The 21,081-nt window shown below is 41.3% G+C and overlaps 1 protein-coding gene across 3 annotated transcripts in view; it reads right to left on the bottom strand.

Moving 5' to 3' along the window:
* Nucleotides 1–5,328: 5,328 nt before the first annotated feature.
* LRRC25 (leucine rich repeat containing 25) overlaps nucleotides 5,329–21,081 on the bottom strand; it is an 86,743-nt gene continuing 70,990 nt past the window's right edge. For 2 of the 3 annotated variants that reach the window (XM_044284874.1, XM_044284883.1), the window contains 2 exons: nucleotides 11,922–12,789; nucleotides 5,329–6,606 (listed from right to left, as the gene is read on the bottom strand). In XM_044284874.1, coding sequence (XP_044140809.1) covers nucleotides 6,438–6,606; nucleotides 11,922–12,781 — 1,029 coding nt within the window. In that variant the 5' untranslated portion in view covers nucleotides 12,782–12,789 and the 3' untranslated portion in view covers nucleotides 5,329–6,437. The remainder of the gene's footprint in view (nucleotides 6,607–11,921; nucleotides 12,790–21,081) is intronic. The other variant, XM_044284892.1, reaches the window with a different exon arrangement.

Below are 21,081 nucleotides of genomic sequence, written 5' to 3'. Positions count from 1 at the left end.
AATAAAAAAAATTGTATACATATTAGGTATCGCCGCGTCCGTGACAACCTGCTCTATAAAATTACCACATAATCTAACCTGTCAGATGAATGTTGTAAATAACAAAAAAAAAGTGCCAAAAAAGCTATTTCTTGTTACCTTGCCGCACAAAAAGTGTAATATAGAGCAACCAAAAATCATATGTACCCTAAACTAGTACCAACAATACTGCCACCCTATTCCGTACTTTCTAAAATAGGGTCACATTTTTGGAGTTTCTACTCTAGGGGTGCATCAGGGGGGCTTCAAATGGGACATGGTGTCAAAAAAACAGTCCAGCAAAATCTGCCTTCCAAAAACGTATGGCATTCCTTTCCTTCTTCGCCCTGCCGTGTGCCCGTACAGCAGTTTACGACCACATATGGGGTGTTTCTGTAAACTACAGAGTCAGGGCCATAAATAATGAGTTTTGTTTGGCTGTTAACCCTTGCTTTGTAACTGGAAAAAAAATATTAAAATGGAAAATCTGCCAAAAAAGTGAAATTTTGAAATTGTATCTCTATTTTCTATTAAATCTTGTGCAACACCTAAAGGGTTAACAAAGTTTGTAAAATCAGTTTTGAATACCTCGAGGGGTGTAGTTTCTTAGATGGGGTCACTTTTATGGAGTTTCTACTCTAGGGGTGCATCAGGGGGCTTCAAATGGGACATGGTGTCAAAAAAACTGTCCAGCAAAATCTGGCTTCCAAAAACCATACGGCGCACCTTTCACTCTACGCCCCGCTGTGTGGCTGTACAGTAGTTTACGGCCACATATGGGGTGTTTCTGTAAACAGCAGAGTAAGGGCAATAAAGATACAGTCTTGTTTGGCTGTTAACCCTTGCTTTGTTAGTGGAAAAAATGGGTTAAAATGGAAAATTAGGCAAAAAAATGAAATTCTCCAATTTCATCCCCATTTGCCAATAACTCTTGTGCAACACCTAAAGGGTTAACGAAGTTTGTAAAATCAGTTTTGAATACCTTGAGGGGTGTAGTTTATAGAATGGGGTAATTTTTGGGCAGTTTCTATTATGTAAGCCTTGCAAAGTGACTTCAGAGCTGTAGTGGTCCCTAAAAATTGGGTTTTTGTAAATTTCTGAAAAATTTCAAGATTTGCTTCTAAACTTCTAAGCCTTGTAACATCCCCAAAAAATAAAATATCATTCCCAAAATAATTCAAACATGAAGTAGACATATGGGGAATGTTAATTCATCACAATTTTTGGGGGTATTACTATGTATTACAGAAGTAGAGGAACATAAACTTTGAAATTTGCTAATTTTTCAAAATTTTTGGTAAATTAGGTATTTTATTATGCAAAAATAATAATTTTTTTGACTTTATTTTACCAGTGTCATGAAGTAAAATATGTGAAGAAAAAACTATCTCAGAATGGCCTGGATAAGTCAAAGTGTTTTAAAGTTATCAGCACTTAAAGTGACACTGGTCAGATTTGCAAAAAATGGCCTGGTCCTTAAGGTGAAATAGGGCTGTGTCCTTAAGGGGTAAATCTGGTTGTAAAGCGGTTCCTGAAGTCTTCCACCCATCTTCAAAACATCCTAAAAAAATGTCCAGGAAACTGTGCATGCACAAACTGCACAGCCACTCCTATATTGCTAAGCATACCCTCCTTGAGCTGCAAAGGCAGAATTAAAAAAAAGACGACTGAGGGGAGATCTAATAGCTATGTATAAATATATGAGTGATCAGTACAGAGATCTCTCCCATCATCTATTTATCCCCAGGACTGTGACAAGGGGACATACTCTGCATCTGGAGGAAATAAGGTTTGTACACAAACATAGAAGAGGATTCTTTACGGTAAGAGATGGTGATGGTGAGTTCACTAAATGAGTTTAAGAGGGGCCTGGATGTATTTCTTGAGTGTAATAATATTATAGGCTATAGCTACTAGAGATGGGTCGTTGATACAGGGAGGTATTTTGATTGCCTGATTTGAGTCGGGAAGGATTTTTTCCCCCCTAAATTGGGGAAAATTGGCTTCTACCTCACAGGGGTTTTATTTGCCTTCCTCTGGATCAACTTGCAGGATAACAAACTGAACTAGATGGACAGTAACATAGTTTCTAAGGCTGAAAAAATACATCTATGTTGCTATGTTAATGGTGTTCCCCACCATTGTCTGATATGCAATGCTTCTCCCCCATTGAAACTCTACCCTCCACATGTTAGACCAACTATATAAGCAGAGGAAGGCCATAAATGATTTCTTGATGATGCAGGCGAACAGGATACTCCCCTGTGTAACTTTGACATTAGCCAGTGGCCTTTGAGAAGGCCACTTTATTTGTCAATCGCCAGGACTATGGGATGAACAACATCATTCCACTACTTCATGTCCTGAAACAGATTCTGCCAAATCTGGCTGGCCAGGGGACAGGAGATGTAGCGCCTACATCTCAAGGCCACCTGAGCTTAGTGGGGACTGAACTGGAGGAGGAGGGAATTCACGCACAAGCAATGTATACATACTTTTTTTAGGTTTTTTTGCACAAGTGACAGGAGAGGAGAAGCAGGAGGAGCAAGAGGGTGATAAGGAAGACCAGGGAGATGACCCTGACACACTGTGGCAGTATGCAGTGGAGATGGAGGAAGGGAGTTCCTCCGAGTCCCTTGTGCAAATTGCCCGATGCATGCTCAGTTGCTTGTGTAATGACAGCCAAATTGTCGTAATTCAGCAGAGGGATGACTATCGACTCCCCACTATGTTAGACCTTCACTATCAGTCCAAAATGGGGGGCTTTTTTCCATCCAAGAGGGAGGATAAACTGAACAACTATTAAGATATCCTATGTAGTCAGTAGGCCTATGCCTATGTGCTCTATTTACCATCCTCACAAAGTTCTGACCAGGGGTGCTCTCTGCTCTCATGTACCACTGCCATGGCTGCTGGAGGGGGGTGGGGGAGGCAGGACCAGTACTAGCTTCATCATCAGAAACTTAAGTCTAGAGTCTTTAATGAGCACTTTTCTTCACCTGCCTATGCTGTTGCATCTTCACCACTCTGCGACTGGACCACTGTGACTCCTCATGCTGTTGACATCACCAGTTATTTTACCCTTCTTCTGATTTTTCAGGAGGACAGAAAAATGAAAAACTCAAAGGATCCTGTCTTTGGAGCATGCGTAAGGCCTCTATCACAGGGTCCCTATTTTGCATTAAGATATGCTCATGATTTGGAAGCCAAAAGCAGGAGTGGGTACAAGACACAGAAGACATGCAAACATTCCAATGACGTGTCATCTCTGTTTTGGTTTCACTCATGTTTTTTTTTGGCCTTACTGATCAATACTGATAGATTACTGACCAAATGCTGACTGTGTGAAGGCGGATGCTCAAAAGACAGGATCCATTTTTTGGGGGTTGTTCCTGTGACAGATCAAAAGAAGGGGAAAATAAACAGTGACGTCAACACAAACTTACTACTGACACCCTCTCCACTGGTGTCATGGGAATCCGCTAATGGTGTAAAAGAAGTGTGCGCTTACACTCTATAGTACAATCTTGGGCCACTGCACTGTTCTTTATACCTGATGCTAACATTGAAATGTAAGGATGAATTCACACTTGAGTTATTTGATCAGTTTTGGTCCTATAGCTGACCAAATAGGTGAAGTGCGAACTGATTCCAAGAGTGATGCCTGTCAACTGCCTGTCATACTGACATACAGTAACTGTTTTATTACCTCAGTGAACTAGCTATGCATGTTTCTGCAATGCACAGTAATGTACAATGATAAGCAGGCTCTCTGCAGCTGGGAAATAGCTGATTTTTAAAATTTTTATTATTATTTTTAAAATAATTCTGATTGAATAAAAAATTTTGGGAGGCGTTCAAATAGATTTTTTGAAAACTTCACTCATCTCTAGCGATACCTATTGACCATATACTGTACCTATAGGTACTTACAGTATTACAGATTTAGAAAGCATGAAGCTTCCTGGATCTGCAAACTACAGTCCATACAACTGTACACACTCAATGAGGTTACAGAAATTGTTTTATAACCTCGCCAGTATCTTCCGAGAACGCTCCACAGCCATATACGCATCTCCTATGCCTGCAGAAAACAACATCTGTCAATGGAGGGGTGCAGCTAATAGCAGGCTGTAGTAGTGGCCTGCCCCTTTGCATCATGTGTGATGTCACATGTGACACAAGGGTATAGGTCACTGCCACAGCCTGCCTGGTTGCATCCTCCCGTCAATGGATGTTTTCTGCAGGCAGGGAAGATGTGAAAACTGCCATTGAATGATCCAGGAGGAAATCAAAGTTGGAGACCAGGTAAGTATGTTCTGTGTTGTGGGTCCGGGCATTTGTAAGGGGGGTAAGGGGGGTATTCAATCTTGGATAACTCTTTTTAGTAAATGCAAACTGACTTTTTTCATTTGTTTTATTGAAAACATTAAATGAATGGTATGTAACAAACAATTTCAGTTGTGCACCATAGGATACAAGTAGGACACAGAGAATCAAGAAATTCATGCAAATTAACGCCTATGTACAAAGTTAGGCAAATTATCACATAACCCTAAGGAGTAAAATACAATCAATAATGAATTTTCTAGTTTAATGTAAATCAAGTTTGACAACCATCTACCATTACTGCAATACAGTAAGAACATCCAAAATTGTGTGTACAATATTCACAAACTGCTTCTTATATAAAGTTTTTATTATATATTCACTTTAAAGTATTAAGGCTACTTTCACACTTGCGTTCAGAGCGGATCCGTCTGAGACGGATCCGCTCATATAATGCAGACGGTGGATCCATTCAGAACGGATCCGTCTGCATTACATTGTAAAAAAAATTCTAAGTGTCAAAGTAGCCTCAGACGGATCCGTCCAGACTCTACATTGAAAGTCAATGGGGGACGGATCCGTTTGAAAATTGAGCCATAGTGTGTCATATTCAAACGGATCCGTCCCCATTGACTTACATTGTAAGTCTGGACGGATCCGTTTGCCTCCGCACGGCCAGGCGGACACCCGAACGCTGCAAGCAGCGTTCAGGTGTCCGCCTGCTGAGCGGAGCGGAGGACAAACGGTGCCAGACTGATGCATTCTGAGCGGATCCGCATCCACTCAGAATGCATTAGGGCTGGACGGAAGCGTTCGGGGCCGCTTGTGAGAGCCTTTGAACGGAACTCACAAGCGGAGCCCCGAACGCAAGTGTGAAAGTAGCCTAAAAGGGTGTTCATTGTCGACTAGAATTGTTCTGATTCTGGTGATCCCTACTTCAGGAACTACACAATGTTAAAAATAACAGAAGGATAAACAATAAATGGTGAACAAAAGAGAATATTTTATTTTACATGAACTATACGTATATTGAAGGAATGACAGAAATACATCATTAAGGCAGACGTATCTCTTAAGCTGGCCATGCAATATTAAATGTTTGCGGCCAAACTCACTGGTTTTGGGAGGACTGGTCAAGCATCTACGGTATAACGGGACCTCCTGACTCTTAAGATCAGATGTTGCAGGAGATAAAAATAGGCATGTTGGATTTCAACTGCCCACCCAATCCTTTTATAAGAAATATGATTTTATGGGAATAATGATAGTCATTTATGTGAATTCAGTAGAGAATCATGCATATGATTGCATATCTGAATGAAATGTACCTCATTAGTATGCACTCATTGTTTTACTATGACCTACTCACTTCAAACAGTGTATCCGGCATCTCCTATATATGCTAAATAGGGGGTGAAAATTTTCATTTTCTGTAATGAGCAAATAAGGGGAAGAGACAAAAGGGACTGGAGAGACCAAAGTTTGTATAGTGTCCATGTATGGTAATTTTATTTTCCTTGAAGTTTCTACTATAATCTTACAGTTAGCTATAATTACTGTTGGTCCTATGCTTGTAATATTTACTTCTTCCCTTTCCCTATTTATATATCCATGGATTGCCAATAATAACTGTAACATCAATTTTCCAATTTATATAATACACAGCACTTCCACAGTGAATGAAAAAGAGTTGGGTGCAAGTGTATCAGACCTTGATAAAGGGTTCCAGTACACATAAAAGGAAAATCCACACATTCCAATGTGAATTGTGTCAACCAATATGGTCTTTATTCACCCATGTCACTGCAATGTTTGACACAATTCACATTAGAGTGCTGCAAATATTCTTAAGATTCTTTCCTACTACTAAGCATGCGTGTGTATGAAAGGATTGGAAGTGGTATTTGTTTGTTAACAGGTATCTTACATGAATGGCCAGGCTTACACTGCTGAGTTTGTGACAGAAATAAATGCAGATTGTGTGGTATTAACTGTAGCTTCATACTGATGATTGCTATGGGTACAATAAGATATCATTGGTGTAATGTCTGACCCATTATACATGCTGTATCATATGGACAACAGATACTTTACTGATCAGGTAAAATGTACACATCATCTTCTTCTTTGTTCATGCCTTCCATAAAACTAGGTTCTGTGTAATTGTAATAAATCCCCTGGGTGTTGGTGTAAATTGGTTGGTCACCGTCATTGATCTCACTTTCCAGATATACGTCTTCCTCTGCTGTATGTTTGCTGCTGGTGAAACAAAGAGAACAATGTTAAAGTGTACCTGAGTAAAAAAAAAAAACTGTACTTCTTTGTACAATCAAAACCTGGAAAGAATATGTATTTTTGGGCTTCCCTAATGTCTTCCTAAGCCATATTATTCCCTGTTTCAGCTTCATAGCTAGATGCATTTCTCTCACAAGCAGGAACATCTCCCTTCTGTGAAATCTGCCAGTAGTTAGTGCAGTGACCAAATTTCCCTTACTTTACACTACTTTTGTTTTGAGCTCTGGAGTAAGTGAAATCACACTTACTGACACACAGGAGGCTCCTGTGACCTTAAAGGGAACCTATCATGTGGATATTTGATTATAATCTAACTAATTATATACAATCATTAACTACTAAAAAGTGCCTTAGATGTATTCAGTTACTGGTGTGACAGATGGTTACCTCATAATATACACACAAAAATGCTGCATGCTAATGAGCTGATTTGAGTCCGGCGTGATGTCATTGAGTCCAGCGTATATTTAATTCAGAGCTATAGCCACTCCCCTGCCCACCTACTGCTTATTCATATGGAAACAAACTGTCATTCAGCAGCAGGTGGGCGGGGAGAGTCAGGAGCTCATAAATATTCATGACCATCATTATCAGCTGGAGCTTTTCAATACAAGATGTTGGCAGATTGACTGGGTCAATTAAAGAAAGTGACCCAGCATTTTGCTAAGAGAATCAGTCACTTATTTATGTTGCCCTTAGTTAGGACACCATAAAACTGGTGACCGGTTTCCTTTAAATGTAGAAGCAGTTCTTTTATCAGGCTCAGCAAACTCTGATAAGTCCCCACTTCCTGTGAACCATCTTTTGTGTCTGTTACTAGGGACAGATCTTGCCTGACAACAGGCAGTGGACTTTAGGTGGAAGTGAGACCCCTAGTGGCCATGCCTTTTTATAGCTTTTTTTTTCAGGTGGATGCAGGTAGATTTTTTAAAAAGAAGTGAATTTGAAATGTGCTAATTACACTATTGCCTATTAAATGAAATGAACTTCGGTGAAAGCACAGTGACTCTTAAAAGTTGATCATGGGTATACTATATACCATATCTATAATGCATTTCCATCAAGCGAATCATGACCAATCATAATTTTCGATCCTGTAGAAACAGAAGCCATGATCCCTGTGTGGACAAAAAGGATTAAAGGGTTTTGTAACTAGTTCAGTCCAGTTCTGTACCAGTTAGTAAAATTGCTACTGTATTGCAGAACCAGCTGCTGGCCAACATTTCCACTAGTTCACAAAACAACTGTCAATCACTAGGGCTAGCCTTGTTTTAGTTGCCCTGTTCCCCACCTATGCCTACTCTCTTAACAGAATCAATGACTGCTGCCAGCCTTCTACTTTGGCTAAAACTGTCTAATGTATACCTGTATAGTGCCTATATCTGTGCTTAAAGCATTAATCATGTATGTAGTATATGGAAGTATTTATTGATACATCAAAGTGAGGGTGAGTAGGAACATTTAGAGGCTACTCCATGCTTGCACTGGTACCACAAGTGGAGTAGATGTTTGGTTTAACCAGGGGACACAGTAACATGAAGATAGAAGTTCTGTGCATCAAGACAAGCTACCATAATAATCCAGAAGGATGATGACAAAAGCAATAATCAACATCATGTGTCATCAGAAAATAACCTATTGTTTAAATTAAGTTTTTATGCTACACCTATTTTTAAATAATTTTGTATGATTTTAAATCAATTTTTCATGTCACTGTATTTCAAGTGACTGTATTTTAGAAGCCAGTCTTAAAGGGCTTCTGTCACCCCACTAAAGTCCTTTTTTTGGGGGGGGGGGGGCTAGTTAAATTCCTTATACTGCGACATATGAAAATATAATGCTCTTACTTACTTTCCTTCAGCAGTTTCTTCTAAAACGAACTTTTATAATATGTAAATTAGGTCTCTACCAGCAAGTAGGGCGTCTACTTGCTGGTAGCCGCCACAAAAAAACGCCCCCTCGTCCTGTTGATTGACAGGGCCAGCCGCGATCTCCTCCTCCAGCCGGCTCTGTCAGCATTTCAAAAATCGCGCGCCTGTGTTCATTCGGCGCCTTCCCTTTTGGTGATGTCATCGGCGCAGGCGCACTGAGGGAGTTCTGAGGAGGTGAGCCTCCTCATCTCAGAGCGCCTGCACCGAATGAACACAGGCGCGCGATTTTTGAAATGCTGACAGAGCCGGCCGGAGGAGGAGATCGCGGCTGGCCCTGTCAATCAACAGGATGAGGGGGCAGTTTTTTGCGGCGGCTACCAGCAAGTAGATGCCCTACTTGCTAGTAGAGACCTCATTTACATATTATAAAAGTTTGTTTTTAGAAGAAACTGCTGAAGGAAAGTAAGTAAGAGCATTATATTTTCATATATCGCAGTATAAGGAATTTAACTAGCCCCCCCCCCAAAAAAATATGACTTTAGTGGGGTGACAGAAGCTCTTTAAGAAAGGCCCATAGCTGGTGGTGGATCTGCCAAAGTTATGAAGAGTCGTAGGAGTCTCCATAACTTTGGCGCATCCAGTGACAGTTCTAAATGTACGATAGCTTCCGAGCTGTCTTACATTTAGACCATTTTCTACGCCTGAAACAGGCATATAAAACAATGAATATGACAGGCCTACCGGCTCTTCCATATCCACACCACATTAGAGCTGGCGCGAGCAGGACAAAGTCGCAACCAACCGTTGAGCCACTATCTGCGCCAGAAATGTGCCTAATATAGGCTAATATAGCTAATATAGGCATATTTCAGTATAGTGAATGACCCCTCGAAATCCTGCAGTTTTCGCACCAATAAACCTAATAGCAGCACTATTACACAGCATTCACAAGAGGTGATTCTCAAAGTTTATATTTTCTTTCCTTGTACAATGTCCTCCGCACAGGTCACAGGACATGCCTATAAAACTCTCCTACAGAAGTCAATGAGGTCCCCTCCTCCTGACCATTGTGTCTATGGCTTATGGTGGCTGCTGTAAAGCAATTCTTTAAATGCTGTTAAGCTCAGGCAAGATGGCAGCTCCCATAAATTTGTTCAGGAACTAGAAGTTTCCAAGAAAAACAGATCCGAAAAACAGATATGTGCCAAAATCAGGTTTTTAACTGGCAGAATAAATATAGGTGACAAATTCCCTTTAAGGTTACATTTAGAGACGAGCAAATCGAAGTTGACAAAATGGAATTCGATCCAAATTTCAGGAAAATTTTTACTATATTCTATAGTGCTATATATTCGTTTTTGGTCCATGCCTGTATTGAGCGCACAACATTTGCATATTACACGATCATTACCTTGTCGATTTTTGAGTAAAAAAAAAAGAATATAGAATATAACGAATATACGAATTCGCAAATATATGATAAATATTCTACAAAATATTCGCAAAATATCACAAATTCGAATATGACCCCTGCCATTCATCACTATTCCTTAATAGCATTTAATAGGAACTTAATGGGGGTATAGTGTGTAGTGAGGCCCACTCCTTTCATCCGACTAGGCAGCTCTGCAAGTGGAGGCAACCATTCCTGCTTGCATTCTAGGACATGTTTTCAACTATTTTAAATCACTCCCAGAGAACCCCATTAACTATGGCAGGCCTGAGAACATTCACAATACCCAAGGCTGCCATCGCAGTCAAATGGCTCCCACAATCTCTTTGCTCAGGTTTCTTGATCAATGTCAGCAGTCCACTCCTAGTCATAACCACTCAGTTGCCATTGTCATCTAGCATCTGAGGAGTTAAATGATGCCCACATTTGTACAGTGTGGATGGATGCATATCCCCAGTAGCTTGGTCCAACCAGTGGCAGCTATTGTGCAGGTCACCCAATAAGATTTAGTGCACTAAAAGTGACTTTTTCTCATAGTGGACATAATAGCTGTTTGAGCTGATAGGAAAAGCAAAGAACAAGGGTCTCCATAAAAGGTAAAACTGCAGGCACCTTCTGGCTACTGTCCTCACTTAGCTCCTGAGAAGATGTCATTTTTAAACACCAGATATTCTGTGTACATGTATGGCAAATGTCAGTAAGGGGTTAAACAGGCACATTGAAGTAACCCAAAACGTCTTGTCTTGACAGCATTACATACTGTATAGGGACTTTTTAACCCATATGCCCAGAAAAAGTAATAGAATGATACATGAATCTGAAACACTTGCTCCCATTGGTTTGAATGTAGATACAAAGATTTACGGTTTCACAATATCTATAGTAGGCTCCTTCTCACATGAGCATCCTGACTTGGTCTGACATCAATCCCAACATAGGCACTGTATATGTTACTGAAGCAATCCTGTTCATGTTCAACTAATTATGCTTCAAGTACTGTATGTTTTCTCATGCATGTTAAAAAAAATTCAAACAATGCATTATTTATTATTTTTTAATAATGTGTAGTCTACAAATCGAACCATGTCTTAATCTTATTTCACAATTTATATTTGTGGTCATAACAGACTTCGTCTTAACAGTTTTAGCAGCATGCAGCCCATAGAACTATTTATTTTCTTATGCATCATTAAACTAGAATCTATATATGTTCTCTATTCAAATAATCCCTTAGATCAGTGGTATTGGATCATTTATGTACTGTGGTATTCACACTGTGCGTTATTGGTGGATTGAAAGCATTCAATAGTATTTTGTCCATCAAAATGACAATATCCACACTGGAAATCTGATGGACCTCTTTATAATCAATGAAATCCAGTGGGTCCAGGGATAAAAAATTTTTTTCCTATGCCAGAATTGCAGTAGATTTGAATCTGGCCAAAGAGTGATTCGTGTATTTAGGAATATATTTAGTTCAAATGGAACTTTGCAAATGTTTTATTTATTTTACATACATATATGTTTGATCTTTGTTATCATTGAGTACTTGATCATTTTATGGTTATTACCGCAGGGTATATTTTATGCATCATTAACAGAATAAATATAAGATACTGCAAAAGTCTTGAGTGCCAATATCTATTAGTTTCTGCATTTATTGATTGTTGCTCTAGGTGTACAGGACACAACTGCTCGCTTGACTCTAGTCTACACCCTTGTCTATGCAGTCAGTGAGCCAACCTAATCTACCTATATGCATTTCACTGTATTCTTAGCAAAAGGAACATGCCTAATATTTTCTGGGTGTTAGATGGCTGCATCTCCCACAAATAAAGTCAGATCAGATGGCAGAGTACTCTTCCATAGACTCTATGGAATGTGGCACGCTCGAAGATTATATCAAAACAGTTTATACAGTAGCAATATAAAACAAAATTAACACAACCGCCTACCTGTGAGTGCTTGGTTTATGCTCATTTCCCATAAAGCCATGAGATTTTGTTTCAGTAGCCCGCAAGTGATCAACAAAAACATTTTCATAATCTTGTCTCTGGTGTGGGCTTAAAGTTGTCTCAATTCCTTCCGTATTCCTTGACGTGTAACGTTGTTGCACATGAGCAGGTGACTTGTCTGGTGCACCCTTGTTTTCTAAACTTGTTGAACTTCTCTTCCACTTCCATATATACAGAGCTACACCTCCAATGATCAATCCTATCGCCAATATTGGTAAAACGATGTACAGGGCTAAGTATTGTTTGCCACAGTTTTCTTCATAGAAGTCCTTTAGGTTCATCCACTCTGAAGACATTTGGCACGTTGCAGACAGTTTGGGGTATTTTGTAACATTGCCATTCAAATGCATCGAAATATTGCTGACCAATTCACATTTGCAGTCTATGGTCAGGGTGACAAGAGTCACATGGAAAACACTTGCAGGAACTTCACGTAGTGGATTACCTTCAAGACTTAAAGTTTTCAGTCTAGATGAATTTATGAGAAACATTTCTGGTAAGCTCTCTAGACTGTTGTTACCTAGGTGAACTTCTTCCAAACAAACTGAATTAAATAGAAAATCTTCAGGAAGTCTTTTAAGATTATTATCAGAAATATCAAATTTCATAAGTTTGTCATAACGACTTTCCTGACTCGTTTCAATAGCAGTGATGCTTTTATGCCTTAAGATTACATTCGAACAATTGTTGAATTTTGACCAAATTAGTATAGTACCATTTAATGTATAACATGTATTGCTTTCAGCAATGGTGTATGCAGGGGTATGCAGAAAGGTCATCAGTATCATTACCGTCCACATCTTCTTTTCTAAAAGACAGAAACATTGTTATTTATTATTATTTAAAATCTAACATGTGAAAGTAAGGTTGAAGATAGAGGTTAGACATGGTGCCCCCCAATTCCATCAACCAAAGCACACACAATTTGCTTTATCTAGGTCAGTTTTACACTTTAAGGAACAAATATAGAAAATCATTCTACTATTTGTACAATGTAGGAAATGTGTAAGTGTTGCTCTCCAGCACAATTTTATTGACAATAATATATACAGTACTTAACCGCCTCCCAACCATGTAACGCACGGATGCGTCCGGGAGGCGGTTGATTTATTCCTCCTGGACGCATCCGTGCGTCATCTCGCGATACGCGAGATTTCGGGCTGAGCCGGCCCGCGCATGCGCATCGCGGGTCGGCAAAATTACAAGCACCATTTCGTCACCAGCCTGCCAGCCAATGATCGTGGCTGGCAGGCTGGCAATTTTTAAAATGTCGAATCAGAAGCCATATAACACATCATATTAGTAAATATGATGTGTTATATGGCTTCCCTGCTCCTCTGCTGGTCCTTTTCGTCGGTTGGTCTCAGCAGAGGAGCAGGCTTCACAGTGAGTACACCAAAAACACTACACTTTAGCCCCAGATCACCCCCTGCACCCCTATTAACTCTTTGATCACCCCTTGATCGCCTCTATCAATCACTAGTGAAAGGAAAAAAGTGATCAGTGTAAACTGTCACTTTTTTTTTTCACTGGTATTGACCGTTAGGTTTTAGGATAGTTTAGGCCCCTTGGTTAGGTAGTTTAGCGATCGGTTAGCGCCCAGCCCACCGCACCGCAGTCACTTATTCGCTGATTAGTGTATCGCTAATCAGCATTTGTACTTTTATAGTATCTCTAACTGATCAAAACTGATCATGTCAGATCTATAATAGTATTAGTGTCACCTTAGTTCGCCCTCCACCCAAAACGCAGTGTTTGCCCGATCAGGCCTGATCGGTCGCCCACACGTGCGTTCACCCATGCCCGCCCTGCCGCAGTGACAAAATTTTTTATTTTTTTTGATCACTGCACATTCACTTTACACGCGCTGCGGCGATAAAAAAAATCAGTTTTGATATTTTTTATCAACCGCAGCGGCCTCCAGTGGGGAACCCTCATCTGATGAATCTAGCGGGTCAGAATATGAACCTGTAGAAAGCAGTGGCAGTCTGACTCAAAGTTCGGACGAGGAGGCTGAGGTCCCTGATAGCACCAGGCGTACCCGGCCCTGTGTCGCTAGACCACAGGTTGCGCAGGATCCGCTTCAAGGGCAGCAGAGAGGGGCTGGCGCTGTCGTATTACGTGGTAAGGCATACACCAGCAGCGCAGCCCATCCTGGACCTAGTACCAGCACTGCCGTACAACATGGTGAAGTGGCGAGCACCAGAAGGGCAGTTGAAGCTGGTACGGTGGCACGTGCAGTAGTTACCCCGTCGCAGCCACCGCACAGACAGGCCCGTAGAGCCCCTAGAATCCCTGAGGTGCTGGCAAACCCTGATTGGCAGTCCCCAACTTCAGCCGCACCTGTAGTTCCCCCTTTCACCGCCCAGTCTGGAGTTCAGGTTGAGACAGCTCAGATCGGTTCGGCCCTGGGATTTTTTGAGCTGTTCTTGACTGCGGAGCTCTTAGACTTAGTTGTGGCAGAAACAAATCGGTATGCCACACAATTTATAACCGCCAACCCGGGAAGCTTTTATGCCCAGCCTTTCCGGTGGAAACCAGTCCAAGTTTCCGAAATTAAATTTTTTCTGGGCCTTCTCCTCAACATGGGTCTAACTAAAAAGCATGAATTGCGGTCATATTGGTCCACAAACCCAATTTATCACATGCCCATGTTCTCTGCTGCTATGTCCAGGACATGATTTGAGACCATCCTGCGTTTCCTGCACTTTAGCGACAACACCACCTCTCGTCCCAGAGGCCACCCAGCTTTTGACCAGCTCCACAAAATTCGGCCCCTCATAGACCACTTCAACCAGAAATTTGCAAATTTGTATAGCCCAGAGCAAAACATCTGCTTAGACGAGTCCCTAATACATTTTACCGGGTGCCTTGGCTTCAAACAATACATCCCAAGCAAGCGCGCCCGGTATGGGGTCAAATTGTATAAGCTCTGTGAAAGGGCCACAGGCTATACCCACAAATTTCGTGTCTATGAGGGAAAAGATCAGACCCTGGAGCCGGTCAGTTGCCCTGACTACCTGGGGAGCAGTGGGAAGACAGTCTGGGACTTGGTGTCACCCTTATTCGGCAAGGGCTACCATCTTTATGTGGACAATTTCTACACAAGTGTGGCCCTCTTCAGGCATTTGTTTCTAGAACTAGTCGCGCGGGCTTCCCCCAACGGCTCGTTACCACCCGTCTTGCAAGGGAGGAGAGGGCTGCCTTGTGTAACCAAGAACTGCTCGCGGTGAAATGGAGAGACAAGCGTGACGTTTACATGCTCTCCTCCATTCACGCAGACATGACAATCCAAATTGAGCGAGCAACCCGTGTCATTGAAAAGCCCCTCTCAGTCCACGACTATAACCTTCACATGGGAGGGGTGGACTTCAATGACCAGATGTTGTCTCCATATTTAGTGTCCCGCCGCACCAGACGCTGGTATAAGAAGGTGTCTGTATACCTAATTCAATTGGCTCTGTATAATAGTTTTGTTCTCTACAGTAAGGCTGGGAGAACACGATCCTTCCTCAAATTTCAGGAAGAGATCATCGAGAACCTCCTGTACCCAGGAGGTTCCGTGGCCCCATCCACCAGTGTAGTTAGCTGTCTACAAGAGCGACATTTCCTCAATGTCGTTGCCGGTACCTCAACCCAACCGTCACCCCGAAAAAGATGTTGTGTCTGTAGCAGGAGTGGAATAAGGCGTGACACCCGCTATTTCTTTCCTGACTGCCCTGACCACCCTGCTCTATGCTTAGGGGAGTGTTTCCGGAAGTACCACACACAGGTACACCTAGCATAGGGATCACATCTCACCAGGACAGGCACACAGGGCTATTAGGGCCCATTCACACAGAGCTGCTGCAAAACCTCTCCTTTCACCTGGGACAAAGTGCATAACGCACTTCGCCACATCTTTGGGCGATTTGCGCTTTGCACATTGTCCCATGGGGAAGGAGAGGTTTGTCCTATAAAGGTAAAAAAATTAAAATAAATCACCAGTAAGCAAAAAGGTTAATGTTCAGTTCAAAAAGTTAAAGTTTATATGTTCTGTTCAAAAGTTCATAAAATTATTGCGTTGCGGCCTGGTTTTTTCTTTTTTGTTTAGTTTTTTTTACCTTCCAGGTGGACCAACCAATCGACTAGCTGCAGCACTGATGTGCATTCTGACAGAAGCATTGCGCTGCTGTCAGATTACACACAAGTCGGTGTATGCGGCGCTGCAAGACGAGATTTCTCCTCTGCAGTAAAAGATACGTTTGCCGAGGCATATGAGCTGAGGAGGAGGCGGTGTTTCTATGCTTTGGCAAACACTTTGTATATAAAAATAAAAATAAAAATCCCGGCAATGATTTATTCATCCACATCGATTGATGTGAATGGAGAAATCTGGTTTGAAAGGGCATACGAGCTAAGTGGGTATGGATGTTGGCGGAGCTCCTATGTCCTGGCAGACGCCTTCCCCCTCCTTTTTTTTTTTTGGCAGAGATTTTTTCATCCACATTGATCGATGCGATGTGCCGTTCATTTTTTTCTTTCAGCCCAGAGGCTGAACGGAAAAAATATATCTCATTACCTGTATGCTCAATATAAGGAGAATTGCAGAAACTCCTAATGCTGGCCATACATGTAATGATTGCGGAGACCCTCAAATGCCAGGGCAGTACAAACACCCCACAAATGACCCCATTTTGGAAAAAAGACACCCCAAGGTATTCGCTGAGGGGCCTATTGAGTCCATGAAAGATTGAAATTTTTGTCCCAAGTTAGCGGAAAGTGAGACTTTGTGAGAAAAAAATAAATAAAATCAATTTTCGCTACCTTATGCCCAAAAAAAAAAAAATTCTATGAACTCGCCAGGCCCCTCATTGAATACCTTGGGGTGTCTTCTTTCCAAAGTGGGGTCACATGTGGGGTATTTATACTGCCCTGGCTTTTTAGGGGCCCTAAAGCGTGAAAAGAAGTCTGGGATCCAAATATCTAAAAATGCCCTCCTAAAAGGAATTTGGGCACCTTTGCGCATCTAGGCTGCAAAAAAGTGTCACACATGTGGTATCGCCGTACTCAGGAGAAGTTGGGGAATGTGTTTTGGGGTGTCATTTTACATATACCCATGCTGGGTGAGATAAATATCTTGGTCAAATGCCAACTTTGTATAAAAAAAATGGGAAAAGTTGTCTTTTGCCAAGATATTTCTCTCACCCAGCATGGGTATATGTAAAATGACACCCCAAAACACATTCCCCAACTTCTCCTGAGTACGGCGATACCAGATGTGTGACACTTTATTGCAGCCTAGGTGGGCAAAGGGGCACACATTCCAAAGAGCACCTTTCGGATTTCACCGGTTATTTTTTACAGATTTTGATTGCAAACTACTTCTCACGCATATGGGCCCCTAAAATGGCAGAGCAGTATAACTACCCCACAAGTGACCCTATTTTGGAAAGAACACACCCCAAGGTATTCCGTGAGGGGCATGGCGAGTTCCTAGAATTTTTTATTTTTTGACACAAGTTAGTGGAAAATGATGTTTTTTTTTTCCTTACAAAGTCTCATATTCCACTAACTTGCGACAAAAAATAAAAAATTCTAGGAACTCGCCATGCCCCTCAGGGAATACCTTGGGGTGTCTTCAATCAAAATGTGTAAGAAATGGCCGGTGAAATCCGAAAGGTGCTCTTTGGAATGTGTGCCCCTTTGCCCACCTTGGCTGCAAAAAAGTGTCACACATGTGGTATCGCCGTACTCAGGAGAAGTTGGGCAATGTGTTTTGGGGGTGTCATTTTACATATACCCATGCTGGGTATGATAAATATCTTGGTCAAATGCCAACTTTGTATAAAAAAATGGGAAAAGTTGTCTTTTGCCAAGATATTTCTCTCATCCAGCATGGGTATATGTAAAATGACACCCCAAAACACATTCCCCAACTTCTCCTGAGTACGGCGATACCAGATGTGTGACACTTTATTGCAGCCTAGGTTGGCAAAGGGGCACACATTCCAAAGAGCACCTTTCGGATTTCACCGGTCATTTTTTACAGATTTTGATTTCAAACTACTTCTTACGCCTCTGGGCCCCTAAAATGCCAGGGCAGTATAACTACCCCATAAGTGACCCCATTTTGGAAAGAAGACACCCCAAGGTATTTTGTGATGGGCATAGTGAGTTCATGGAAGTTTTTATTTTCTGTCACAAGTTAGTGGAATATGAGACTTTGTAACATAAAAATAAAATAAAAAAAATCATAATTTTCCGCTAACTTTTGACAAAAAATAAAAAGTTCTATGAACTCACTATGCCCATCAGTGAATACCTTAGGGTGTCTACTTTCCGAAATGGGGTCATTTGTGGGGGTTTTCGACTGTCTGGGCTCTATTAGTGAGAAGAAAAGGAGGTAAAATTCATTTGGGTGGTAAGTTGCATGACCGAGCAATAAACGGTAAAAGTAATGTAGTGCAGAAGTGTAAAAAGTGGCCTGGTCATTAAGGGGGTTTCAGCTAGTGGGGTTGAAGTGGTTAAAGGGGTTGTCACCATGATTAAATATTGTATTATAAATACTCATATCTACATATTGCTGCTACATACTGGATATTGCAACGTCTTTTGTTTGCTTGATTTCCGCTTCAGAATGTCCACCTAATTTGTCCAGTGTGTGCGGATCAATATGCCCAGTAGCTCTGTCCAACCGGTGGTGGCTATTGTGCAGGCCAGACAATAAGATTCAGCGCACTAAAAGGGACTTCTTTTCACCCTGGACATATAGTATTAGGTAGTTGATCTGACACGGATGCAAATGAACAGGTGTCATAAAAGGTATGTACCAGCAACATCTCAACACATGAGTATTTCCTAAAAATAATTAAAACTGATAAATAGTAATGTTTTGAGTAATCAAAACATGTAACATCATTGTGGAATAATTATTTTAAAGTATACATTTAAATAATTGAAAAACAAAAATAAAGACAATGTAGGACAAGGTTTTACCATACTCACATATTAGTTCATAACCATGCCCACAGTATTAGTATTTCCTCATCAGTCTCACAAACAAACCAGTGGTATACAGTGCACAAAAGACCACTGAAATGCCACACCAGACCACACAGTCGTCTTTATGTGCCCACATAACAGTCTTTATATTATCACAATTTAATTATTAAAACAGCAGTGCCATATTGTAATCACAACTGATGTGGTTGTGGCCACAAACAGTGAGCACATAGAATGTGCAAATTACTGACACATGAGCAACAAAACAATACCATATAGTGTTCATTTAGTACAAAAAAATCTTAGTGTCAAACAAATACTCCTGTTGCAGTTTCTGTTTTCAAGATTTGCTGTATTATTTATGTTCTTAACTGGATTCCCTTGTACTAAAAAGGTTTGTAGGCGACCAGTAACACAATAATAAGAAAATCTGCTAACGCCAAAATATATTTCAAAAGGATACTCTTTTGGCAAATACTAGACCCATTATAGGATATGGACATGCCTACATCCTGAATTTATAGCAGCTGTCTTTCAGTCCCAAGGCCACTTAAGTATGTATTGATTTCAAGTGTAGCTGCGTCCTCAGGATGCAAATAGAGTTAAATACAAAGGTGGATTAGGAAGCCAATAGCTCTCTGCTCTACTATTCTCTGCTCTGTGCTCTCCGTGGCAGCAAGCACAGTACGGTGACTACATTGTTCAGTCTGAGCTGTGTTGGAGAGCTCTCAGGCTGAGGATCATGTCCTGCCAGTGCGCTCTCAGGCTCAGCTCAGCAGGTGTGATGACATGATCGCATGGTGCCTTCTGTTGGGGAGAGCATGAAGTGATCCATTCATGGGAGGAATAGGGCTAAGTGAGTATTCCTTTTTTTATATTATTGTGTGGGGGGTACTATGTGGGCAAAACTACTGTAAGGAGGGCATAACTACTTGTGGGGCACTATGGGGGCATTCTACTGTGTGGGGAACCTAAGGTGGCATAACTGCTGTGTGGGAGCACTCAGAGGGAATAACTACAGTGTAGGTCACTATAATAAGAATACTGTAACTACTGTGTAGGGGCACAAAGTGCCTTCTTACTGTGAGGTGGCACTAAGGGGACATACTATAATGATCGGTCCACTAAGGCAGCATTCTACTGTGTGGGGGCAGTAAGGGAACATTTTACTGTGTGGGAGTGTAAAGGGGGCATAACTATTGTATAGGGTGCAGTACGGAGGAATAATTACTGTGTGGAGACTGGGCAGGATTGGGCATGTATAGACAGGCAATGATTGGAGTTATATGCTTGTCTTAGTATAAAAAAATTCCTGTCATTGTCCCTCCTTGGACTTTCAAAAGTATGGACATGTTCAGCATATAAATAAAAAGAAATTACTCTTGCTTATCTGGGAATATGTACTACAACCAGGGCTGAATTAAAGGTAAAGCACCCAGGGCACATGCCATGGGGCTTCCACCACTAAACAGGATGTAGGGGTCTCAATCAGATCTGCAGGTTCAGACTGATGCCCCTTCCAAACCTGCAGGAGCAGCAAGTTGACTGTCTACCCCCATACACATCCTGTGAGATGCATAGTGCAATATTGACATTACATTATCCTCTAATGCAGTGGACTGCAGGCACACTATATAAATATATGTACATTTCAAAACTGTGTACCCTTTCAGCAGCATTTACTTCTAATTGTCAGCCTGCATCTTTACTTTCTGTGGTTTCAACTTGCAAGTACAGGCACAGCCTGGCAATTACTGGTAACTGATGAACGTGACATTTGACCATCGTCCTATGTGTAATAGCACCCTAAAGATCCTTTTTAGAAATAAAAAGAATTCTGTGTAGTTTGCATCTAGTGTTGAGCAAAGTAAAGCATTTGATACAGAATTTAGTCCAAAGTTTAGGAAAACTGTGATTCGCAATGAAGCTGAATTTCCTCGTGATACGTGGTAACAAATCAGGTTTTCCTAAAAAGGTGCCTGCCCGGAAACTCAAGATCACCCATAATGCTGTGTAGCCATCCAATCCGCAAGTAGCTATCCCTTATGATGTCACAGTCCTATAAAAGCCTCATCTAGCACTCTGTCTGCCAGCGTCCTGTGAGGTGAGAATAGTG

The sequence above is a fragment of the Bufo gargarizans genome, chromosome 1, assembly GCF_014858855.1.
Source record: "Bufo gargarizans isolate SCDJY-AF-19 chromosome 1, ASM1485885v1, whole genome shotgun sequence".
Classification (NCBI taxonomy): Eukaryota; Metazoa; Chordata; class Amphibia; order Anura; family Bufonidae; genus Bufo; species Bufo gargarizans.
This window is presented reverse-complemented; position numbering and strand designations above follow the sequence as displayed.